This window comes from Bacidia gigantensis, assembly GCF_019456465.1.
Source record: "Bacidia gigantensis strain McMullin 20006 chromosome Unknown contig_233, whole genome shotgun sequence".
Classification (NCBI taxonomy): domain Eukaryota; kingdom Fungi; phylum Ascomycota; class Lecanoromycetes; order Lecanorales; family Ramalinaceae; genus Bacidia; species Bacidia gigantensis.
This window is the reverse complement of record NW_025408599.1, coordinates 319,442-346,353: the sequence shown is the minus strand read 5'-3', so window position 1 is coordinate 346,353 and position 26,912 is coordinate 319,442. Positions and strand designations below refer to the sequence as shown.

At 42.4% G+C, this 26,912-nt stretch overlaps 3 protein-coding genes across 3 annotated transcripts; all 3 read right to left on the bottom strand.

Annotated features, from left to right (window-relative positions):
* Positions 1-498: 498 nt before the first annotated feature.
* Positions 499-3,778, bottom strand: KY384_004676 (uncharacterized protein; the record flags this gene model as incomplete). The annotated part of the gene is made up of 2 exons (XM_044813181.1): positions 499-3,595; positions 3,648-3,778. The coding sequence occupies 2 exons, from the start codon at positions 3,776-3,778 to the stop codon at positions 499-501; spliced, it is 3,228 nt and encodes a 1,075-aa protein (XP_044669921.1).
* A 3,469-nt stretch (positions 3,779-7,247) lies between these two features.
* Positions 7,248-9,052, bottom strand: KY384_004675 (uncharacterized protein; the record flags this gene model as incomplete). Its single annotated transcript, XM_044813180.1, has 2 exons — positions 7,248-8,185; positions 8,248-9,052. 2 exons carry the CDS (start codon positions 9,050-9,052, stop codon positions 7,248-7,250), a joined length of 1,743 nt encoding a protein of 580 aa, XP_044669920.1.
* A 10,143-nt stretch (positions 9,053-19,195) lies between these two features.
* KY384_004674 (uncharacterized protein) lies at positions 19,196-20,665 on the bottom strand (the record flags this gene model as incomplete). The annotated part of the gene is made up of 2 exons (XM_044813179.1): positions 19,196-20,275; positions 20,327-20,665. 2 exons carry the CDS (start codon positions 20,663-20,665, stop codon positions 19,196-19,198), a joined length of 1,419 nt encoding a protein of 472 aa, XP_044669919.1.
* Between the last annotated feature and the right edge of the window lie 6,247 nt (positions 20,666-26,912).

The window sequence follows — 26,912 nt, the reverse complement described above, 5'->3', positions numbered from 1 at the left end:
CCTTGCTTTGCTTTCCTGAAATTGCAGCGCCAGCTGTGTCATGAAGGCATACAAAGAAGATATCCCCGGCTAGGTTTGCCGTGGCCATTTGACATCTCTATGTCCAAAGCATCTGCGCCGTAGTGTAAGACACGCTCTTTCCCACTGCGCCCGGCCTCACCTCCGTCATTCAATCTATCAGACTTTCGTTCCATCCCAGGGCGATGAATATTCGAATAACATATCATGCACATGATTCAATCGAAGTCATATTCCCATGCGTAGCCTCCCAACTGTCAAAGTCAAAAAGCTCCTCACCAGCGTAATATCCATTGGTGATTGTTCCAGTTGCAGCGTAATGCTCAATCACATGGACGATATGGTCATGTCCTTGTTCCTTCGCACATGCTGCTGCCTGTCTATATTGCTCTTGATCGGCCCCTTTCCGTCCAGCACCCGCTCTTAAGAGAACCACTACCATGTCGAGACGACCTTGCCAAGCGGCATATTGAAGTGCAGTCAGGCTCCCAAATGCATAATGTCTTCGATAAATCCCCCTGATGCATCTACCTGAGCGCCCGCTTGGAGCAAGGTAAATGCAATTGATATGTATCCCTTCATGGCTGCAAATTGTAGTGCGGTCGCTCCGTCATCCCGGGCGGCAGGACTATTGACATCTGCTCCCAGATCTAGGAGCTTTCTGATCAGCTCGACGTGGCCATTTTCTGCCGCTACCTGTAGTGGCGTACGATTGAACCCGCGTTTGACTGGACCATTGATCTTTGCTCCATATCTGATGAGGAGATCCACCATAGCGCTGTTCCCAGTACGAATAACATCCATGAAAAACGTTGATTTAGTGTAAGACCAGTATGAGGTATGGAACGATGTCATAACTTCGGGATTACACTTTGTGTCCACTTGATTCTGAAGCAAAAATTCCAGGAATTTGAACGTTGTTCCTTCAGCTGGTCCGGAGACAGCGTCGTTGGCTTTGATGATAGCGTGGTGCAAAAATGATGTTTGTAACCCCTCATTCTTTGGAATGAAAAGGGGGTTAGGATCTGCCTTGAGAAGGATTTTGAAGATCCGAAGATCATTCTGGTCGACGGCGTTCAAAATAGCGTCTCTGCACCACCCTGGATGGGCCCCTGGATATCGTGCGGCATGCTCTTGGGTCATTCGCTTGACCATATTTTTTGAGCTATATTCGACTGCCTTGGTAAGCGCGCCTCCATCATGGGGATCTGCGCCGTTTTGAAAAATGTAATCTATCATCTGGAGCTCCTGAGACTCGACGGCTGCCCTCAACGCAGTCAGTCCTGACTTCCGCGACGTTGGAATATCAATAAAGCACCCATTTTGTAGTAAGATATCTGCCATCAGTCGGTTTTTGCTTCTCACAGCAATGAATAATGCGGATTCGGCGAACTCTCTTGATCTCCTGCCACAGTCATTGATATCGATGCCAGCTACTATACACTTCTGGAGAATATCGACGTTGCCCCACCGAACAACAAGTTCAACCGGCGGTGTTTCATCGAGGCTGCCACTGTAAGAAAAGTAGGGTTCATCATGTGCGGTTGAATTAGTATAACGAGCTATTGGCTCTGCGTCGAGTATCGCGCACACCAAGGCATGATTTTGCAGCTTCAATGCACCGCAGAGGGGTGAGTGGTCACTAGTGACATCTTCTACGTCGGCGCCTGCGTTGACCAACATCAGAGCAGCCGCTTGCTGTCCGTAAATAATCGCAGTCGAGAGTGCTCGACCGTAATCAGTGGACATATTTTTATTAACCTGTCCGATCATTGTATGTAGTAGCGTGAGATCCCCGACTTCAGAAGCAGCCTCTAATGCTGGGAGAAAGGTATCTCTACCGTAAGTTGATATTGGATCTATCGCGCTTAGGATGAGCTTGGTGATCTCGGGTTGCTGGAGGCGTATCGCTACAATCAGTGGCGAGTCTCTGCTTCTCCTTCCGGCATGTGGATTAGCACCATGTTTTAGTAGGTAATCAGTGAGAACCTTGTCACCGCTGGAGATCGCGTTTGGCAGGGTATCGGGAGTAATGCAGGCACCTGCCTCGAATAAGGATCTTGTCAAATTGAAAAACCCACGTCGAGCAGCCTTTTCAATTAGGCTTTCTTCGCAGCGCTCGTGATGAGAGAAGGACGCGCCATATCTTGAAAGATGATCTTTGAAATCCGGTGAGACTTTCGGGGTCACACACAGGTCTATCTCCTTCTCCTTCATGACGTCGAGGTAGTGAGTCTTGAGTTTGTGTGATTCTGGAAGACTTTCAATAACACCTGGTGAAATCTTTGGGGTCGCATTCAAGTCTATTTCGTTCTTCACCATGAAATCCAGAAAGTAGAGTAAGCTATCCTGATCATACGTACCAAATAAGCTAGAAAAGATCCTTGAGTCACGCCAATCATGCTGGTTTTTTGCCAGTCTATTTTCAAATATCTGGCGAAAAAGATCTTGAGATTGACTGTCGTTCATTAGAAAATGTAGATCGTCAGGTGAGACTTCATGATCGGCGCCAACAAGCATGGAACGGACTTCAGAACCAGATCTCACGCAGTAGCCGCAGCCAGAAACAATGCGATTGACCTCCCTGTCGGCGTCCGTAGCATAGGAGCAGCTTTCATACGAAAACATGATTTCATCACATAGAGAACACTGACTGAAGTCGCTGTGCTCTTCAGGCTTTGCTCCATAGGCAAGTAAGACTTCGATGACTTGCTTATGTTTCAAATCAGTGGCCCGCCTCAGAGGTGAGCAGCGCCATCCCCTAGGGTCACATGGAAAAGAAAGCTTCTGGTTGACACCGATGTTTAATGAGCAGTCTTTGAGCAGTGTGTCGACTATGTCAGCATGCGCAAGCTCAATGGCAGCTTTGAAGACGCTCTTGGCAATAGCTTGTGTCGTATGATATTGAGGTGTTGACCGTACGATTTGATACAACTCCTTACTTGCTACTTGCAGCAATGATTCGAAGGCCAGTCTCAACCCAACATTATCCAAGCCCGCGAAGTTATTGGCCATAGAAAATAAAATGTGTCGGAAGATCGGAGACCTGGAAATATCGGTTCGGGGTCTCGCCAACGAGGAATCGAAGGCGTTAACTTCGCTACCCTCATGGGGCATGATGGAGTGAAGGCATGCTTCAATCCTACACTCTGGCGACGAAGCTGCATTGATGACTCGTTGAAGCACGACATCTTGGTAAGACGTGCCTCTCTCTGACATGGGCATCTCAATTGATAGAGTGCCGCGCAGGTAGCTCTCGAACTGATGAAAAGGCAAGTCTTGAGTCAAAACTGACATCTTAGCCAAGTTGGAAAATGGCACTCTTTCGCGAATGACCACATTCCCATTGAGCTCGTGCGCTGGCTCTGTAACTAAGTCACGACAGCTGAGAAGTTGCCGCTTCAGCTCTCTTTCAATTGTCGGAGTAGATTGTCTTTTCCCTCCAATCCAGACTTCCGCACTTTTCCCTGTGCGTTCGAGGTCGCGAACATGCGGATAAAGCTCCCTCCACGCCTGTGAAGAGTTGTGTTTTCGAAGTCTCCACCTGGTGGTTAGCCACTTCTCATATTGATTTCTTCTGCGAGATAGTCAGGCTTTAGGGTGATGAAGGGTGGGCCAGCTTGCTATACTTGACGTCCCAGCCGTGAGATTCTCTCATGTAGGATATCACCTGCCTCATGGGCCTCCCTTCGGTGGAGTAAAGCCTCTCTAGCGTAGCTCTATGGAGCTCCCAGTCGTCATCGCTGGGGCGCGTAATCATTGCGTCTGCCATAAGGAGAGAATCGTGTTGCAGTGGATCTTCGACTGGGGCTTGTGGTGTAATGCTTAGTTTGTGAGTGAAAGCTCAAAGATGATGAAAAGGCTGAAGAGTTAAATCCCCCTGCTTAAGTAAGCAACTGTCCATTGACCGATTTACGGATTCTGTGCCAAGCTCAGGATTCTTGGCAGTATCTGGATGACTTATGATCTGATTGGCTGGTCAAGCTTGGTGATGAGGCTTCCACTCACAACGAACAACATGATGACAGCCTATGAAACCCGTTAGACCATTTCATGTGATTACATTCCGGCCATGTCATTGGTATTGTCTAATTGATTCTCAGTGCAACCTTTCGTAGCTCCGCGGCTCCACCTGCGCAATTGCTATTCTCTATCGCGGTTGGCAATTTCGTGTCCCCAGCGCCATCATTTCTCGTGAATAGGTAAGCGATGTCGTCTATAGCTTAGGAGTATCTATACATGTTCTGGCAGTTGAGCCGGTGTTCTGACTGAGGCGATGGGGAGATCCCGGCTTCAAGCATGAGATAAAGATGCACTTTAGCAGTGACCTCAGAGTTCTGCGCATCGTGAACTGGAATACAATTGTGATCCAAATTGTCTGTTGTAAATTTGTCAGTATGCTAGAAGTATAGGAGAACTCTGAGCGTGTACTTGACGATGAGGCGCCTCTCCGCCGCCTTAGACAGTGCCATAACATGATAATTGTGCAAGGTGTTGTTATGATAACGCCGAGAGCAGTGATAAGAGCCTCAGTCGAGAGTCCCATGAGGACGAGGATGACTTTGTGAAGCTTTTGGGAACTTATGAATGGGATTGTTCTAGGTTGCGTCGGATTCCAAAGTCGAAGTAAGAAGGGAAACCAGAAGTATTACATATTGGCTGCATTAGTGTACTACTAGTCAGCGTTCTTATGGCGATGTTCGAGGGAGGTACTAATTTTTCAGCTCCTTTCGAGGTTGAGCGATCTTCTATCTTGCCATCTTTCAAGCATCTAAATTCATTGATGTTGGTGGTGGTCCGGGCTGAAGGTCCGGGTCCAACGGTGAGAGAAGGGTTGAACAGAGGTTATCGGCCCATCCAACGCTGAGGTCACGGTGATCAGCGTGTCATAGCGTGGAGGACAATCTCGTTCATGAGTTTTGACGACGGTGGGTAATTGGTGTTGCCACAAGCAACAGCGCCAGGCGATCCAGTCATCTTTGGTAGTGAAATTAACCATTGACTTGTGCTGTACATTTCAATCCACTACAATGCTCTGCCGTGGTCACCGCAGAATATCTGATGAACTCCTGGTAGACAAAAGGGGGAAGAGGGGGAAAGAGGGGGTATAGAGATCATAATGCTTCTGTGGTTAGAATTACGTCATCTGAGTCATCCGGGGCATTTGGTACAGCGACTAGACTACCCCCAACTCGACATCTTCCTGCCCTCTCTGGATTTCCTTCCTCACTTCCTTTGAATATATCGACAACAACTTTGGCACCCCTCCGTCTCGGCACTGCGTATGCAACTGGCCCTTCCAGAGAGTCTGGCGATATCATCTGCCATGGGCATTCACTCGTCGAAAAAGCGGTGGCGGGGGAGGGCATGATGGATCTCCACCATAAGACCTAGAAACTTCGGTGGAAAGAGCTTCGATTGGCCATTACATCCAAAAGATTCAGCAGGGAGAGTCAGTAAAGTTACTTCGCGCCAGACTCTCCCATAACCATCACAGATGTCATAGTCATCTTCTCTGTCGGCGCCTTCAGGGTGATGGCCTTCGCCTCCGTCCTCTTTCCAATGATCTCCGGCTCAGTGGGAGAACCTTCACCTCCTCGCCCGCTTCAAATCCCAGCTGACTTTGGCTCTTGCGCCATCAGATCTCACCGCACACCAACAGATCACTGTCTATCGGCTCCTCTCGGATCAAACATCTTCCCTTCCTTCCGCCTTCGACCCTCACAGCTCGACGCCTCGGCAGAGATCTCCCTTCCAAACAACAACGCCATGCACGCCTCTGCCTCCTCAGCGACTTCCTTATTCCCCCCTCACACCTCTCCGCCCTTATACCATCAACTCAGTCGTTGAATACCCCTCTTCCAATATCAACGACTACAAGCCTTGGGGTTAAGTGATTGCTAAGGGTGACTGGGATGGAAGGCTTCGTGCTAGGCTGAAGAGCACTCAATGATATCCTACGGTGGTAAAGGCAGCGATTCATGAGCGGAGGATCAAGACGTTGGAAAGGAGAAGATAATATCTACCGAAGGAGAGTGTGGGGTCGGCTAGGAAGAGTCTATTGATGCGAGATCAAGAAGACGTGCGCTGAGGGTAACACATTGATATGAAGCGAGACAACGGTCAAGAAATATGAGCTCACTAGGAGCTGGCGCTTATTAAAGAGACTTTCTTGAACACGGGACAGGATTGTGTGGCACATGGCATAAGCAATGTCTGCATAGAAATGCTAGATGCGACGAACGATCGCATAGCGAAGACGAGTTGGAAACATAGGAGTGAGTGGATAGGCTACGAACAGAATATGGGCGATGGTCCTCAAAAGGAGCCTGTCGCTCACCCACTCTCTACTATCTGGGTACACATCTCTCGCGAAAACATCTCCCCTTCCACTTTCTCCACCAATCGTACGACTCACCTTCCCACCCGCCCACTCACACACAGAATCCTCTCCCTCGCGCCATGAACTCGCTCACCTCGTGGTAGCCAATCAACCAACGAACGGCCACGATCTTCACCCCGCCCATCCTCCTTCACACCCCCTCCACATCCTCCAATCTCAACGCCCTGTACGAAGAAAGATTTTCGCGCAAGAGCATCAAGCGGGCTAGAAAGAAGGCGAAGGAGCATCCACACCTTCAGCCTAGGAGGGGTTTCCAGAGCCACCTGAAATGCGAGCTCAAGCCCACGGCCACGATAGGCTTCTCGGAAGGGGGCCGTGGGCCGGCGGGGGAGGAAGAGAAGAAGGATTCTGTTGGAGATGGGGGAGGGACCGGGAAGGGGGAAAGAAAGGAGGGGAGGAGGGGAGGAGGGGAGGATTAGTGAGGTCGGGTGTCACGAGGGCTCATGAATGAATCTTGGGGAAACGCCGGGTGAGTTGGGCTGTAGGGGCCGGTATGGAGGGGACTACTACAGGGCAACAGCGATGGGATGGGATGACTTGTGCTGAAAAGGCTTACAACCCATCAGGTCTGTTGTCGGAGGATGAGCTAGTGGTGATCACGGTCTCAGCGGTAATGCAGCCGCCAGGGAATCGATCGCGCAAGAAAGATATTTGCGGCTAGACTTGAACAGATAGACCGTATAAAATTCGCAACTAAACTTCGAAACAGCACTCCTTGCCGTTGGGGTATCACTGTATCAGACCGCCTGTACGCCCGCCCCCCAAGCCAATTTCGTCAGCACCAGCACTAACTGCACTCGCCTTAAGTTCCAAAGATACGCAATCTTCAGCGATGCCCATTAGTCCCATTCCCATTCGCCTGCCCTGCTGCCGCATCCAGCCCCTCCCCACTACTCCCTTCATCATCAATATCCTCATTCCCCATTCCTTCACATTCATCCTCATAAGCCTTGCATTTCTCATCCCACAGCTCCCAGCGCTTCCTCGCCTCCTCGCGCTCGTCAGCCGCCTTAGCTTTCTCGCACTGCCAAATATACAGCTTCAATTTCTTGCGCCGGTATGTCATCGCCTCATCTATGCCCTTGAACCTCTGTTCATACGCCAGCCGATCGGCTTCGAGCAAGCGCTTGTCCTGATATTCTTGCTCCTCGACGATAGCATCGATGTCAACGTCTTCGGCTTCCTCTTCGGGCACGTCGTACCCTTTTCGCTTCCGTGATCTGGGATTCGCATCTTTGACAGTGATGGTAGGGACTTCGAGGCTTTTCCAGGACTGGAGGGCGCAGCGGACCTTGACTTCGGCTTTATCCAACCCTTGCTTTGCTTTTGTGACAGCTGATTCTGCGGGTCCTGGGGCATTTTGTGTTGGGATGCGAATGGTGGTCTGCTGGCTCCTCGATTGCGCACGAGCCATGTTTGTAGGTGAGTAGGGATCTCGGCGGAGGGTGGGTACGGCGGGTGACTGGCTGTATGAGGAGATTGCTGGGGAACTTGGAGATACTTGGGTAGGACTGGAGAATTCGTTCCGAAGGCTGTTTTTGGCGGTGACTCTTTCTTGGTGGCTGGCTCCACGGCCAACCTCTATGGATATGTCACTGTCTTCCCAGGTCTCTGTTTGCACGCTCCAATGGCGAGTTGTACGACGTGATACGCTTGGGACACGTACTGCACGAGGCCTTGAGGTTGGAGGCAATGAATGTGTTCGTAATGGTCCGTCGACAGATTGATCTGGTGATTGGTGGGGGAATTTATTGGGAAGAGGGGCTGAGATTCAGGTAGAGACGTCAGCAATTGTAAGCATACAATTAACACAAGGGCGCACTTACTGTAAGGGATGCTGCTGCTCGGAGAGCGCCCGTTACTGTCGCTGTCGTAATTCAACAGCGGCAGATCGTCATCGCCGAAATTGTCAAGATTGGGGTCCTGCAGTTCTTTGCTGGAGGGGTCAAAGCCTTCCTGACTGCGGATCTCCTCTTCTTCTTCTGGACGCCTTCCTGTGCCAACCTCGTCCTCGACGTCCCCGTCCGCGGCTCCGTCTTCTTCGCCGATCTCACTCTCGCCTTCTTCGCCGTTCTCGCTTTCGTCTTCTTCCCAGTCTATGTTTTTGTTTCTGCGATTCTTGACTGTCTGCTTTACCCTATCCTGGTCGCATGCTTCCTGCTCTTCTTGGCTTTCGTTCTCGTCGGTGTCAAATGATGGGGAGGAGGGGGAGAGGGATGGTTCGGAGAGTGTAGGAGAGTGTCGCTTGCGGTATTTCCGTGTTGTACTCTTGGATTTCTGTGTTGGGAGAATGACAGGTTGATTGGGATCAACCGGTGTAGAGGAATGACTGATGTGCTTGTAGAGTCTTTCGACTTGGTTGACTGAAGGTTTGTTGGTGTCTTGACCCCGCCAACGTCCTTCCCACACCTCAACGACAGATTGAAGACTCTTCTCGATAGCAGATACGGTGTAGGATCGCTTCACAAATTCGAAGACGACCTTTTTGGTCGCAGAGAGAGTATTTGCGCCGAGGGACTCTGGGGCTTGATCCCACCTAGGGAAAGCTCTGTCGAAGGCGATACCCTGGGATTTGATGTAACAGATGGCAGCACCTTTCCTCTTCGATACCGTGTAGGTATTCGGCGACATAGAATTGCATTCGTAGGAAGGGTGATGGAAGTGAGGGGGTCTTCGTTTGTTTGCTTGTCAGTTCTTGGCAAAGCGGGCGAAGGTTCTTCCGTCTGAGTTTTTGCGGGCTTCTAGCTGTGACCCATCGTAGCTCTCCCATTGCGCCAAGCCAAGTCACATATCTTAAGGTAAACCGCTCCAACATCAAACCTTGTTACGATCTTTTCCAAATCGTGGCTATTGAAGCGATGTCACCTCAATTATCAGCTGGCCAGCTGGCTGTACCGCTGAATGCCACTACGTATCCTGCTGCAGTCAGGTGACCTGGAAGCAGCTGCAACTTTGTTGATCCGTTGCCGCTTGGGAGGCGACTTGCTTTGGGTCATCACTAGCGTTAGAATGGAAGAGATCAAGGTGCTACGCTTCGCTGCTCGACCATGACTGATGGGCTGAAGATCTCAGTCTCCTTCAAATCAACATGCTGAGTGAATTGGGACCTCTCTGTTCAGTCCTTCCACTCCGGCTATGAATCAAAGAGCATATCTCGTTGTGCCCTTCACATCTGTGGCCGACGACTCGACTCTTCGCTGTTTTACCACAGTACTCTTGGCTTTGATGCTTCTATTGCATACCGACTTTGCATGCGGTCGGACATCGCTGTCCTTTCCCCTGCTTTTCTAAACTGGGCTTTGACACATGGCTTCAGTCTCTGCTATCTTAGAAACTATCCTCTCTGGGCATTCAGCAGCTATGGCCACTTTCAAGCCCCCAAGGAGCTGTTGCTTCCAATTTCCACCACGACCATCCCCACAAGTGTACATTGAAGATGAACATTCTCTTTTGCTGTCCTGAAGAAATTCTAATTTACCAGGCAGACCTTCTCGTGCGCCAGCACAAAAAATGCAAAAGAACATACGTTTACTCTAAACGCGTTTAGAGTAAACGCACCTATATTACTTTCAAGTCTTCATTAACTTGAGCGACTTGCCCATTACATAGGCCGGCGTTAGTCTTACTGACTACATTGAGGTGGGCTGTACGGTGATGACAGCTGCTACAGCCGGTCCCCAGATTCCCATGATGCACACATATCAAGGCGCTGAGAGATTTATGCCAGGCGATAAAGTCCCTTTGTAAGAAACAGGAGAGGGACATCTGACAGACATATATATAAAGCATCGAGAGTACTAGGAACACTTACGTCCCAAGGGACCAATGGGTTGAGTCTGCAGGGCCTCTTCCGTTTAAATGCTTAGCCGACGAAAAAGTTTGGCAAACGTCTCTCAGTTAGCCTGAAAGAAGGTACAACGGATACTCTCGATGAGAATTTAACCGCATGGATGAGGCTGCCAAACAGAGGCGTAGGTAGACAGACAGCTATGCGTCCCACGTCCATCCATCCATTCCTTACGCTCCGAGGTATCGTCGACCCTTTCGGACAAGAGAGACTTAGTAATAGCGAAACTTTTAAAACCTGGCGCTTTCTAGTCCTTAACCTCTAATGCTCACCTACGACCAAACCCACCATAACGCTGGCACTCCTCCACCGTCGCATCATTACACGGTATTTTCCCCCTAGGACTTCCATGCAACCGTCCCTTCACACACAACTGCTCCGCGGCACTGGCATCCGAATTCGTTAGCACACAGAACGCCACCAAGACGCTACCGCGAAACTCTTCTCGCCTTTCTAGCGCTGCCTTGGTGTGAAATACCAGAATTTCTATCGTCACTTTGCCCACTGGCCTGTTCGTGCCGTCTACATCGTTGGAATTCGGCGCCACGGGTGTTCAGGAGCAGCATAGACAGCGCAAACATTTGGGGAACGAGATCATGAGGGAGGACTAGCCTGGTGTTGGTTGAAGGCAGCGGCATAGAGAGCTGAGTATACGTTTGCTGTGACTTGCAACGTCTTGAGAAAGTGGGGGAGAGGATGTGGCCTTTTCCGTAAGCGGTGGCGAGGTCGATACCGTTTGGGAGGGGGGCCGGGGCAAGGTTGGGTGTGGTAGTAGATGGGGTTGGTGATGTTTTTGCTTCTGCAGGTTCCAATACATCTTGGCTTGGAAAGGATTAGGATTTTACGATAGACTAGATCCTCGTTAGATTCGTTGATATAACGATGGCAGGGACTAATCGATTTGGGGGTAAAGGCGAGTGCGAGGAGGAGAATGGTGTTAGAGGTGGCGAGGAGGAAGGTGAACCACTGGTGCATGCATCTTGAGTTGTTATGGATTCACGGATAGATCGTCCGATCAGTCTTCATGACTCTTCTATCTTATGATAATAGAGATCTTCAATGCAGCCAGCTGGGGGTTGATGTACAAATGTCTCGGGCATACACGCGCATGTCACAGACATTGTTTTGATCAGAGGCCCGCTTCAGGGCCAGAGCCAAAAAACCACGGTCTAATCTGCGTTTGGGTTTTCAATTGTATGCTGCTTTCATCCCTCTATGACAAGATAACTTGGGATTTTTTGGCCGGCGGATGCGAAGATAAAGTCTTTTTTACCAGATCTTCAATGACGTCTCTCACACACGATACTAATACGATTGATAATTCCTCACAATCTTTAGAAAAGGCTCAAAACACCAGAAGGCTCGCCCACCGTCTCGCTAAATCATCGGACGCAAGACTGCGTGGCAAATGGGAAGCGGGTTGAAATGGCAGTATACTGACCGCTAACTTAATCGTTCCCTACGCCGATCCCTACGCCGATATATCAAGTATCACGGTGCTAGCATATTTGCATTCCAAATCCCGCGAAATTCGATAGGCTGCAGCCAGGGGACAGAGTGGAGGAAGCCGAACCAGATCTCGCCAAGTATAGGCCCTTCCTCAACAATTAAATGCGCTCCAGGCCGCACGCTTGCAGTTGAGCCTTTTTGATCGCATTGTGCCAGCAACCCTGCTTAAGTAGCTCTAAAGCTCGGGGTAGGGAAGATCACATCCGTCAAGAATCAGTCGATCTATACGGAGAAAGTTCCAGCAGAAAGAGAACGGCTAATTCTACGTGTCACGCTCGCGAAGTTAACGCTCAGCTGCACGGCATTATCAATGGAGAAGTAGAAGGTAATAGCATTATGGATTGCGCAAGGTTCAGAGGAAGGGTCCGCGTGTGGTCGTAGCACAACTAAGATTCACTGAAGTGTAGAAAGGGGTGAATGGCTTGCGGATTGGACACGAATGTAAGCTGAATTCAATCCTGGAAATGTGCGCATTATTGTCCTAATTTAATGGGAGGATAGGAAGGCGATGGATCTATCTAATTGAGCCGAATCACGCTGACTATTTTTGCCACTGCTGTGTGTTTCAACCCGTTTGTTAATCCAAAGTGAGTAGGGTTCTCTTTCGTTCCAAGTAATAGGCCTTTTTTCTACAGTATTGATACCGCTTCAATGGATATGAATTTCTTCGCCTTCGATGTTTAGACACCACTTTTAGCTTGATATCTAGTTGATCTTGGCGTTCTTTATAATGTTTAATCGTGAGTATGCATACTAGACCTGACGTCTAGAATAAACGCTAGTTCCTTGTTGTCTTTTTCTCTTTTTCTTCTGCTCCTCGCTACGTTACTCGTGACATGTTGCTTATATCACATCCTTTGATTGCCCTCTTAATGTATCACTTTTCATCTTAGTGTCCTTAGTTTCAGCAACTTGAGTTAAAAGATAGTATTATGTTCTTGTGTATTTTCGCCGTGAAGGCCCCATACTGCGCCTAGTAGACAACCGCTTTAGTACTTAGAGGTGAATGGTGTCAGAATTGTAAGCGAGCAGAGACTCTCGTACGATCGTCTACCCAGGAAGCTTTCCCCCTTTCAGTCTGATTCGCTACTAAACAGCTGCCACGACATCGCATTGCATTCTATTGAACAGTACTGGACACTGTCTGGCGCAGGCAATCTGCTTTGCGACTACTCTTAATGCAGTAGAGCTCTAGGAAGGGCTTCCTAAGTGGTGTAACGTCAAGATGGTCTTCTGAGAATAAGCCGCGATGAAAACAGCAAGACTATCTCGTAGTATTGTGTCCAATGCCTGAGGATTGAAAAGAGATCAGGATGCTAACCACGATTCTCAAGATGATGGAGAACTGAAGGACCATGAACAATTCGCATTCAATTTGAAATTACGGCAAAGTGCTGAGATCTTTTGCTCATAATTTCATGTTTAGTGTCGACCAGGCAACGGGTGAGTGACGCGACATCACGTGCTAGATTAGTCGTGCGGACTTTGCCAGTGGTATCGATGTCTCTTGCTTTCTCTTGAGGTATGCACCCTGATTCATTGTCGCTATTATGCCAACCAACAAGCTGATCTGTTCTATTTGTCATAGTGCTACAACAAAGGGTATGCCTAGTTTCCTTACCTCACGAACTCCAAATTCTCTTGGAAAACAAAGCCTAAACGTAGGACCCTCCTTCAGAAAGAGATATCAGCAACCTACAGCTATGTTGCCATTGCATACTCGAAACCCCTAAATACTCTGATTTCGCGAGCATACAGGCTTGTGGGAACGAAGACTGTCCTAGTATATGTCAGTCACATAATGGCTTGTAACGCTACCCTGCATTCCATTGTGTATCACGCCTACTACTTTCAGCGCCATGCAATCACACAGGTTTGATAAGAGGAGAGGCAGACTGTTTTTACAAATGATTAAGCCGAACTTTGCCCTCTACTGCGCTTGAGGGTAGAATGCCTAGGAATACGACGTCATGATCAACCAAGTAATCCAATAGAGACCCTCCCTATCTTCAGCCGTGTAAAAATAAAGTACAAGAGCCAGAAAACAGGGTATTCTACTAGTTACGACTGCAATATCAGAAGGAGCAATTAAAACAGGGGGCATACTTAATTCTATACTAAAACATCCTCAGCACTAGGCAAAATCGTGAAAATGACATGGGCGTGCGCAGGCCAACGGAGTCAAAGATCATCTATTGGTCACGTCCAAGTGGATCCGCGCGTTGCATGCTATGTGCAATCATCATCAGCGGCTTACTCAATAACATGAAGATGGACTGAAGACGCGGCACAAAGAAGCACACAGAGCGACTATCGCGACAGTATAAAGTACATATTACTACTATAGGGGATCCTGCCCAAGATAGCAGAGACGACCGGCGTCAACAATTAGACACCTTCAGGGGTCATGTTCAAGATCTTGCAGGACCGAGGCCACTTCGATAACATCAGAGCAGTATTTTCAAAGCCTGCGTCGAGGAGGCGATGATATTCTATGTCACGGGCGATTGAAGTGAAGTAGCGCATCACAAACAGTCACAAAGATGCTGCACCTCGTAGAATAGCGAGACAGCGCAACCACGCATATTCACCTGCGAAGTCTGCCGCTATTCGTTACTGACTTTGCGAGAGTACGCAGAAGCCCCCTTGGCTTGCGACCAATTGGCCGTTCACGAGCGCAGAACTCGAAAGCACTTTTTAAAACTGAATCCAGTGAACCAGACGATCTACTCCAAACAACTAAGCCGACTTTGCCTCGTCATCATCAATGATCACTGAACCAATCATTCCTCCGGATCCGTCCCCATTTTGCCTCACTCTCTCTCCAGAGACCCAGATCTAACATCACCATCTTCGACCTCTTACGCATCCCACCATAACACCACCCCTTCTTCTCACAATCATCAAACCCTCCCATTTCCCCTCTCCACTTACCTCCCTCTCCACAAGCCACTTTCCCCACCCCCCTGCCTGCCGAAAAGCTCCACACAGCAGCACATACACTCCTCGCCCTTCACAACCGTTCTCTCCCACTTCTACACACCGCCACCTCACTCCGTCCGCCCCACCATATTCCACCGCCTCGCGCGTGAGCAACAGCGGTGCACACACACCTTCCCATGGCGCCGCCCCGCCCCCTTCCTGAACCACCACAACTCGTCAGCCAATCAACCCCCACCCACCCGGCCGGCCGATACCGTCAATTTTGGGGAAGAAGGCGAAAGAGGAAGAGAAAGAGGGGGGTGCCGAAGGGGAATCCTTATTTCTGGCAGATGACCGTTGATACTCTCATAAAGCGAGAATGAAATGCCCTCGAAGCCATTGGGATTGTACAGTTTGTTCAGGGGGACGCTTGGTGGTCTTGGGATGGGAGGGCGTGGGAGGGCGTGGAAAAGGGGAAAGGGGTGGTGGGGGAGGAGGAGCATTGGAGATGATGCCGGCGAGGTGTCTGCTGCTACTACATTGTTGCTGGCGGAGGCACAGGGACGGTCCAGGAATAGCATGGTTAGGATGGTGGGTTAGGTGGCAAGACTAAGCGTATGACGGTGGGGGTAAGAGAGCGGAGGGTGCGTCGTGCCGTGCTTGGAAAGATAGTGGTGGGGGGGTTTGTGACTCCATTTCCAGGGGAAGAAGCTATGGAAGGCAAGGCGCTACGCTGCTCGAGATATGATCGGAGGGAAAACCGGAAGACTCGGACGAAGGTGGAGGTGGATGCGAGGAAGGCTTTGTGGGCTGGTAAAGGGGACAAGAGCCATGGTATTGCCAGCGTCAGATCAGAGTTCAAGACCCGCGGTGCTCACGTAGTTGTTCTAGCGTTTGTCATGTTTGGTGTTTGTGCGCACGGTCTCCGGAAGGGCAGTGCTAGTGGTCGTGATCGTGGTTGTGATTGTGGTCGCCGGCGTAGCGACTTCTACGGTGTTGGAGGCGGAATAGGTGGATGATGATGGAGTGGCGATATCTACATCGCTAGGAACTAGCTCAAAGGCGATGTGGGCATCTACGAGCTCCGATACTAGCCTTCACAGTGATGTTGGCCATCTTGAGTACGGAACAAGGCGCATTAATGGCCGCTCTCGCTCTGTGAGGAGCATTCGTCACATCGTGAGAAGCAACAAGAGATGTGGCAATGCTGGGCTTCGGTACAAGACGGGAGCCACTTCGTCTATGGAAATGCGTGAGAGTTCGGCGGTTTGACTTTGTCCCTCAGACTCAGAAGATGCCCCGAATTCGTGCTTAACAAACGTTTCTTCAGGGCGAATTGGCCTGTTCACGATGGCCTCAAAGGGAGTTCTGGCTTCGTGCTTCACTTGATTCGACATGGCGATGTGGTTAGATTCTGGCTCGAGAGATGCAGCGATCGTAGCCACAAGGTTCAATGTTGTCTTAGATGCATTATCCTTTCCGTTGGTGGGAATTTTGGAGGGCATCGTGCTTTCGACATTATTTATCGTAAACGATGGTCATGGGTCCTGGGTCAGCTGTGCTAGTGACTGGCTCGTCGCTGGGTAGAAACATATGTCCTGTTCAAGTTGATGATAAGATCATGCCGGAGCCACTACCTCCGATATGGGTACAAAAACAATGTCGAAAGCTCTCTGCATCGATAAAAGCATATTTACTAATGTAGACAATGATGAGATGAGCCTGCCTTGCCAACGGACAAGGGAGCTGAGAGTAAATACGACAGTGTACACTGAAATTAGTGGTGAGGTGAAATCTCCTTTTCCAAATTTAGAAGGCTCTTCGAAGACAAGAAAGCTCGCTGGAACGAAACGTTAGACACCTGCATATGAAGTGGACAGCATTACAACTTCATTAGGAGGGAGCATCTGCGTGAGATTGCTTCCTCTCTGTCACGCTTTCACTATACTTGCGCGATGGATGCCTGGTACTTGCTTTGCGAAAGACTACAGAGCCTGCAGCCTCGACAAAGATGTCAATGTTCTGGGTCAATCTCCTACTGATAATGTTCTACACTATACAATTGCGGCGATAGACTCTCCAGACTCTGTCCAGCCTATAGCATTTCGAATCCATAGGCTTCTGAGAGAGTCTGGTCGTCTTTCTCATTTATCTGGGCTCGTCTCCTTGAAAGAATCTAACGGTTGAGTAAACACAAGGTCATTTGTAGGGAGGCTTTAGAGAGTCGGCCTTTGCCCGAAAAGCTTCATTGCGACTAGTAGGAGGCCATTATTATGAACAGGGAGACCTCTGCTCTCAATTGATTCCTTGACTCTTTTGCGTTTCGTCGCTAAATTTCAGCCTAATCAAACACCTCTGCGTCCTATTGAAGAGTCTCAGAAATCCACTGTACAGACCCTAGTATGGTCCGGAGACAAAGAACAGACTTCCTTATGGAAGTCCCGAATGCATGAACACAAAGAACCTACTTAGACTTCCGATTGTAATAAATACCGTCAAGTGTCTCACAGCCACTTTATATAAAACGCCCCTTACGTATACATTGTCACTCGTCCACAAAGCACCTATGTCCTCATCCATGGTCGACAAACGCAGATTGCTATTACCTAGCAGCAAACCCCAAACACCAACCACCCACCGTCAACTCCGATACTGTCTAAGCAAACGACACGCCTCAAGCCACATCGCCGATACCCCCTCCCCCGCTCCGAGAATAGCACCACGAATTCTCCCCATACGCCTTTCGTCAAGCGACCATAGGCGTGGGAACACCAACTCCTAAACTCGCCATGACGTAACGACGCTAACGCTGACCACGGAGTCTTAGCCCCTCCGCCGGTGGACTCTCCCACCGTCAACGCCACTTTTGCCCTTCTACTGCCGCGTTTCCTGCAACGGGCAGCACGGCTCATTTCTTCACCTCCATCTCTGAACTCTCATGTTTATGAAATAAGGTGTTGAAGTATATTAGCTCGGGTAATAGAATGGGAAGGCCGCCGCCGCTTTTGGGATTCTGGGAGCGAGACGATGAGGGCACATGTCTAGCTATGAAATGATCGTCGGCGCTTAGTGCTATCCGCTCCTTTTGGAGTGCCTGCGCAGCCACTCAGGGACGGGGGAGGGGGCGCGGGGTGGGGGTGGGGGTTGTTGATGTGCTGAGGTGGAGGGGAAGGGGACTGGAGGAGATTGGGTTGAGCTGTGGCGAGAGGGACGGAGGAGGGGAGGGGCTGGGAAAGGACTAACTTAACTCATACTGAATACTTAGCTACCTAGTCAGAGTCAAGAATATATGCGTTTAGATTAAACGCATTTATCCTCTATATTTCTGAAGATCTAGACCTTGCGAGTGTGCCTGTTGTTGAGTCTCGAAACTAAGTCTCCTAGCATTATGATTCAAACAATGGTCCTCAACTAGCGCTTTCTATCTCAGGTCATAATGCTACGTTTAGAATAAACGTACTCATACCAACAACAGCGAGAGCCACATCTCTCCTCCTACCTCCTAGTACATGAACTCTACTTGCGAACGTATATAGATCATAATTTCTACTCAAGCGCAGCCTGAGTGTCTATTCATCACATCTCAATTCACATCAAGGTTTTCCCCATTGGCCAAATGCAATACTCCCCACAATCTCTACCTTCAAAATATAGTCCAAAGCCGCGAAGAGCGTAGCATAAGCCCCTTTCAACAGAAAAGTTCCAACATCTCGCCTACATCTATAAACTTGCAAATAGTGTGAGGGGGGAAAGGACAGGAAACGAATAGCCTACGCAAACGAAAAGACAACAGAATCTCGTGAAGTGGCAGCGGAGCAGTCTACCCAGCAGATCAAACTGCTGCTCCCTAGTCGTAAGGTAAGAAAGCATAGTGTTCAACAGCGAAGCCTTAACCCCCCCTTTCCCCATCTACTTTTATGGGAAACAGGACGTAAGGATGTGGAAAAACGTAAGAGATTCACTGCTTAAATTTATTCTCCTCCTCGGAAGGTATGAATTGGGGAGATCGCATACCTCCCAGCGTTTCCGCCTTGGAAGCGTTTTAGTTGTTTGTGATTACTGTGCAAAGGCCTTTACAAGAAGATAGCTCGTGTAGGTGTTTGCCCGCTGACTTCAATGTTGTCTCACGTAGGCTTCTTGGGGTATATGGCTTTCTTTGTGCTTGTAGATGATGCTCGGGGTGAGTTCACGGCGAAATATTCTGGAACAAGCCTGTGGTTTCTTTGTTGTGAAGCGTGTTTTTAGTTGATTGCAGGCATTACTTACTGAAGGGGATTGTGCCGCAACTGTAGCATTGTACATGAGACAAGGTCATGAAAATTGAATGTCCGCTCTACTAAAGGCTTGAGCATATCAAGTAGCGAATGAAGTTAAGGATGTCATTTGCTATTGGTGCTAACTAAGCACGGGGGTATCATATGCTACCGGCACGATTGGCACGCGCCTTGTTCATGAAGTTATCTTACATTCCTTCCATTTAGCACGTGTCACTATCATCAACTCATTTTCTGCCTCTTGCCATAGTCGGGACTCAACTCATCGGTGGAATTAGTGCCATTCGTGCCTCCACTCTCATTCGACCCAAACGAGTCTGCCACATTGCCGGCTTTGAGCCTGTTGTGCTGTGGCTTCAAAGCTTTCTGATTTGCTTTCACGACCAGTTCGTCTCGCCATTGCTTTGCCATGTCCCGCGCATTGCGGAATGCAGTCACTCCCTGCAGCCAAACTTCTCGACGAAGTTTTAGGTCGAAGCTCTCAACAAGGTGCACATGAATATGCGGGACATAGGGTCTCTCGTTTGACGTGGGCTTCTTTGTGCGATGGACAGAGTAGAGGCGTAGGTGGCCTTCGATGAAGGTGCAGCTGAGCGTGCGCGCGAAGTTGGGAGGATCGACGTCCTGATCGACATAAGCTAATACGCAATTGATGGCTCGCTCTGCCAGTGCGCTGTCATAGAGTGCCTGGCGGATTAGCACGTCGTAGGTGCCTCTAGGCCCTTTGACCTCTACGGTGAAATTGGGTAGGCAGGGCGCTTGGCCTTCCTTTGATGGGACAATGTAGTTTCCCAGAAGATCGAGTACTGACACTTGGAGGTCTAAAGGATTAGTACCGTCAAAAAAGTCAGGTTTCGCTTGTGATAATTCGACGCCTTCGATAAGCGGGTCAAGGTTGTTCCAAAGAAGGTCCCCGTCGCTTGGGATTTTCATGCCGCCGGTCAAGGCTGGGAATGATTCACGCATAATAGTGCCTTCTGTCCGGGCTTGAACGAATGTCCGTTTCCATTCTTTGTAGTCGTCTGCTGTGAAGCTGTCGAGAGAGAGATCCGGTCGAGGGATTTTGAGCTGCTGCAGAATGGCATCCTTGTTGACCGGCTCGCTTAGGCAGGTTCCGGCTCCCATATCACAGTCAAAGTCTGGTGGAAAGAAATTGAACCTAGTCAGTCGGCTCTGGAAATTGCTATCATAAGGGCCAGAAGATTGGCCGCTTGACATAGGGTTCTCATCTTGTTGAGACCCGGTTGGTGTGTGAGAAGGCATAGTAGTCAGAGAAGTGTAGCTAGATGTGCACTTGTGGTACTGAACCCTGATCAGAATAAATCATAAATTGGGGAAAGCAAAGGAACTCACGCCGCGAATGTCTGTCAGATCCGGTCCGCCGTGTCGCGCATATTGTGCTAGTGTTCCAAGCGCAGCAGTAGTACTTGTTGATGATGCGTTTGTTGAAAATATACTTGGTGACGATGCACTTGGTGATGATGATGATGGAGCAGGAGTGGTGTCTGCGAGAAGATATCTCCGTCTCTGCTCTTCGAGTGCGTAGTCAGATAGCCAAACCTTGGGCAGCTGATCCCAGGCGTTTGGAGGCAAACGTTTCGCACGCGTACCGTCAGAGATGTCAGAGTCTCCCTTGCTGTGATGGCGCTTTCGTTTTGCGTTGGGGAGATGGCTAATTGGCGTCAAGAGCATTGAGATGTGGGTTACTGGGCGAGCTTAGAGAGGGTCATGAAAGAGGCTCAACCATGTCATCTAGGAGTAGAAGTTGACGATGACACTGTACTATCATCTTGAGTCGTGACGTAGATCATGCACACTGTTAGTGATGAGTTGGTTGGAAGGTGTAAGGAACAATGAAATCGCGAGAAACGATTGTACGACTTGGCAGCGGATACACTAGTCTGGATAAAGCCTAGACTGGGACTAGCCAGTCAGAGTTAGCGTGACAGCGGAGACATCCGTGACACCTTCGACTTGCCGGACTTCAGCCGATGAGTCTGTTCACAGAGCATTAGACCCGACTTCACTCTTCTCGGCGGACAGACTCCGTCGTTTCAAAGAGAGCCGGGACAATCAGCTTCAGAAAGCCGAAGTGCGACAAGCCCATACAGAAGCGTGTTTAACTCATATCATCGACAAAAGCACCCTCATACAAACGACTCTTTCGCTGCACTCCGCCCCTCCTTGCGCTAAGCAAGACCTGTGTTTCGGCCGATTTCAATACTTGCTAGTAATTGCTTGGAACAGCGAGATCTGAGCACATACTAGACGAGCGCGAGATGTAGTAGAGTGTAAGGGACACGTATAGTCTTATAATAGTTAAGATTAGTATTGGCAACAGTTATAACTATTAGTTTTCGAGCTAAAACCAACTAATAAGGGGGTCTTCCTATATAAACTATTAGTTTATAAAATAAAAACTAAACTAACTAATAGAAATATTAATTAACTATTAGTTTTAAATATAAATATAGTAAATTCTAACTATTTTATAGTATTTTAATTTTATATATCTTATAAACTATCTATATAATTAAATTATTACTCCCTTATATACTGCTCTATAGCCTAGTTAGAAAAAGCTTTTAAATATTTATAATAAGCTATTTTATTACTAGTTTAACTTTTTATAAAGTTTTATTTAAAAATAATTACAAAACGTTAATATATTTAAATAATATAACCTATTATATAAAAATATTATTATATAATAATATTTACTATAATTTTCTAAGTTAAGCTTATATATATTTAATTATAATATTATTTATAATATAATAAAATAATATAATAATATAAAACTAAGCTTTTTTTTACTTAGTTTATATTTATTACACTATAGTTTACCATGTATATAGAAGCGTAGATTAGCAATCTAGCTTACTAAGAAGTAAGAGAAATATCTTAGAGCCTACTACTAAAGATAGGAGATCTTATATTAAATAATAAGGGTCCCTACTTTCTTTTAATAGGAATTAGTTTTTCCTTTATAGTTTTTCTAAAATATCTTTAAAATTAGGTACCTATTAGAAACTTATTAAAATTTAATAGGAGCCTTTTTTATATATATTTTTAATACTATTCTATATTATATATCTAAGTCTTAATAGTTCTAAATCCTCCTTACTTTATATAATCTAAAATAAATTAAAATATAACTTTAATTATATATATAAAATTAAGTAATAGCTATAGTATATATATTAGCTACTAACATAATCTTTATATAAAAACATATATAGAATATAAATAATATATTATAATAATAATTATTATACTATCTTAAAGCTAGTAATTTATCTTAAAGTACTATAATAAAAATATAAAATCTTTATATATAAAGTAATAATTTTCTAATAAACTCTTAAAGGGGTTCTAATAAAGGAGTATTAATTCTTTTAAATAGTTTAAATATTAATAATATTTAATAGAATATTAAAAATAAAATTAAATAGCTTAATTAGAATATTATATAGTATAAGTAATAAGTTAAACTAAAGTAAGTATATAGATAAAATATATTAATTTATAGTTATATTAATAAAAATAGAAACCCTTTTAAGTTATTAAATTATAATAATTTAATAAATAAGTTAAATTCTTATTTTAACTATTATAGCTTAGCTAGTAATAGGTTATAAGATAGATTTTTATACTATAGTTAGTTACTATTACTTATAAGTATAAGATAAGTAGATATAAATATCTTAGTAATAATATTTATAATATTTAAAAAGTAAATTTTAAATTAAAAGTTTATCCTAAGTTAATAGCCTATTTAAGTAGAACTTTTTTATTATTATAAATTAAAGTTAAGTAACTATTTACTATATAAATATTGCGACCTTAGTATTTAAACTAGTAAATAATATTAGCTAATTTAACTATAGGTAAGCGGGTTAGTTCTCCTAGAATATAAATAGCGGTTAAAAGACAAATAAAGCAAAGTAGCAAAATAGAATTAAGTTATAACTATTTTAGATCTTATAATAAAAAATAAAACTTATATTAAATATAAAGAAACCTATTTAAAAAGTAAAATTAAAAGGGTTTATATATATAACTTTGCTTACTTTGCTCAATAGTACTTACTACTTAATTATTTTAAGTATATTTAATTTAAAAGTTACTTAATACTTTTAGCGTTTAAGCGTACTTAAGTATTTTAGTTATCCTTGCTTTCCTTTAGTTATTTTTTCTTTATAATACTATATAACTATAGCTTCTATCCTATACTAGTTATTCTATTATACTTATTATATAAAGTTATAATATTATCTCTTTCTTTAATATAACTATCCTTAATTACTGATTTCCTTTATTATATAATACTTCTAATTATATTATATAATCCTTTAATAATAGTATTTAACGTCGCTATTATACTTCTAAGAAAAAGAAACGTTATAGTTATTATATTGTTATATATCGATATAAAAATTGCTCTTTTTAAAGTATTAAATATATAAAGACTAATTAATTAGTTCGTTATATTAAGTATAATAAATATAACTAAAAATGCAATTTAGCTCCTTTTAAGAAAAAAATAAATAAGTAGTATAATATCTTTAATAATCTAGATAAGTAGGAACTAGCTATTTATTCAAAGCTATTATATATTTATAAAATAAGGCATTTTTATCTAAAAAAGTTAAAATAACTAAAGGATTTTAATATAAAAAATATTCTAGAAATAGAGGCAAATAAGTAATAAAAAGCAGAGTAAAAATAACAATTAAATAATATATATCTTTTTATTTTAGTTCCTAGATTAGATCTAATAATTAACAATCTTTCTTTCTTTAATAATTCTAATAATTTTTTTCTTAATTAGTTTAATAAATAAGTAAAAGCCTTATTTACTCCTATTATTATTATTAGTAAAAGCGCTAAAGCTTCTTTATACAGTTAGGTAGTAAGTATTTTTCTAGTTTTTATATATTTTCTTTTTCTAAGTAATTTTTTTATTTAACTAGGTATTAACTATATTGTTTTTTTAATATTTCTTTAACTTTAAAAGTATTATTTTCTTTAGGTTTATATCTAAATAATATTAAAATTAGTTTAATATTTTTTACTTTTTCGAGAAATAATATATAAAATATTAAGTATATTTTAGCATTATTTAATAGTTTTAGTTTATAGTTAATAGGTATTTTCTATTTCTAAATTTTAAATAAACTAACTTATAAGTAATCTAGCTTTTTACTTAGTTATTTTGTCCTAAGATTCTTTATATAAAGCTATACTTTATTTCCTTTTTTTAGCTAAAGTCTATTTATTCTATATTTGTTTTTTTGTTTTTTTATTCTAATTTATGCTTTTTCTAGAAAGTTTATAATATTTTTATATATATATTTAAGTTCTAATATATATTTAATAGCCTTTTGCAATCTTAGTAATTCTTTTAGTATATTATTTATATTTAGGTTCCTTTTATAATTTATATAGAATAGTATTGTCTTTATAGCACTTAATATTAAGTTATTAAATGCTAATTCTATAATTAATAAAAGTTTTACCTAATTATTTTAGTTTTAATTTATATAATATTGTAAATATATTTTTAATATTTAATTTATTCTTTCTATTTAACTATTTATTTCTAGGTAGTATGCTATAGAAAATTTTAACTTAGTTTTAGTTTCTACTATAATTATTTTCTAAAATAAAAATATAAATAGTTTATTTCTATCTAAAATTATTTCCTTAATTCTAATTACTTTGTCGAAAAATATATATATTAATTATATTATATTATATATTTTATTAAATAGTATTATTATAATATATTTAATATATCTATTAACTATAACTATTATAGTATTATATATCTTTTTAATTTTTAGGTCCTATAATAATAATAACTTTATAATAAAATCTATTATAGTATACTACTATAGAAAGTTTAGTAAATATATCTTTTATAAATAATTATACTTTTTATAGTTTTTAGCTTTATTTCTCTTATATAAAAGATATTTTTTAATATATTTATTAATTGCTATTTTTATATTTAATAAAAACTAATTTTGTCTAATAAGTTTATATATTTTAATTATTCCTAGGTATTTATACTTTAGATTATTATAATGTTTTTATACTAGCTCTTATAGGAGCTTCTTTAGTATATAATATTATTATTAATATATTAGTAGTTTTTTCTATCCTAATCTAATCTATTTTTAGGCTATTTTGTTATTTTAATATATTCTTTATACTTAGTTAATAAAATTGTCCTTTATTAATATATTAACTTATATTAAATATAGCGTTCTATTATTGCTTTATCTAAATATTACTGCTAAGTACTTATATTTTTATTAATATAAGTTAAGTTTCTTATTAAGTTTATTAGTAATAATATTGTTTTTCCCTAGCGTATAGTTAATTCGGAATTTATATTATACTAATAGTTCTATTTATCTAGTTTATTATTAGTTTAGTTATTTTATTATTATAAAATATATTAAGTTCTTATAGTCTATAAATACTTTAATATCTTTTGCTCTTTCTATATATACTTTTTATTATTAAAATATATTAACTATCGCTATTAATTCTTTATTATAAATATTATAGTTTTATTTTATATCTATTATTTTATATAAATAATATGCTATAAAGTACTATTTATTATCTGCTTTTTATTATAAATATACTTTTATTACTATATCTAATATATTAGTTTTGATTTAAATTGCTTTTCCTAATTAGAAAGTCTATAGTACTAAAGTCCTTATATATTTTTTTTTAATTAGTTAAATACTTATTATTACTTTTTAGTCTAGTTGTACCCTATATCTTTTTTTATTAATTTTATTAAAAGTAATATAATCTATAAAAACCTTTATATAAATCTCTAATTAAAGTTAATTATTCTAAGGAATAACTGTAATTCTTTAACTATTATTAGTTTTAGCTAATCTATTATTATTTTTATTTTTTCTAGATCTATTGCTAGTTTTTTAATACTTATAATATATTTTAAGAAAAATACTTCTCTAGTTTAAGCTTAAAGTTTACTTCTATTAAATATATAAATATTTTTTTAATGTTTTTTATATATTATTATATTATTTTTAAAAATATAAATATATTATCTAAGTATATAATAAAATATTAATTTAATAGGTTTCTTAAAATATTATTAACTAGTTCTTAGCATAATACTAGTATATTAATTAGCTTAAAAGGTATAACTATATATTTATATAATCTATATTTTATTTTAAAAGCTTTTTTTTATTTATAGCTTTTAGCTATTTATATAAAATTATATACTCTGCGTATATTAAGTTTTAAAAACTATTCTGCTTTTTATAGTCAATCTTTAAGTTTATTTGTATTTAGTAATAAATACTAGTTTTTTATTATAATATTATTAAGTTTTCTATAGTCTATATATAATTATAGTTTGCTATTCTTTTTAGAATAAAAAGAATTAGGTATTTAGCTAAAGAAAATAATAGCTTTATAAATCCCTTTATAAAATTATCTTTTAAATACTTATTAAAAGCTTTAAGTTCTATTTCTAATAGTTAATATATAAGTCTAAACGTTAGTTGCTTGCTATTAATTAATTTAATCTAATAGTCCTAAAGTTAATATAATAGCAACGCTTTTTTTCTTTATTCTTTTTTAAAAAAGTATATTTATTTTCTATATTTTAATAGTATAAAAGCTTTGTTAATACTCTTTCTTTTAGCTTTATAATTAATTAACTTTTTTTTTATATTTGCTAAAGTTAGTATACTACTTAGCTATTTAATTCTCGAGATTTAAGATATATAGGTACCTATAATATTCTATTAAATTCTTTTATTTAAAGTTATAATTATAGACTACTTAGGTTTCTAAGCTTTAATAATAAGCTTATTTTTAAACTTTAGTTTTTTAAATAGCTAGTTAATAATTAAGTTCTACTTCTTTTACTAAA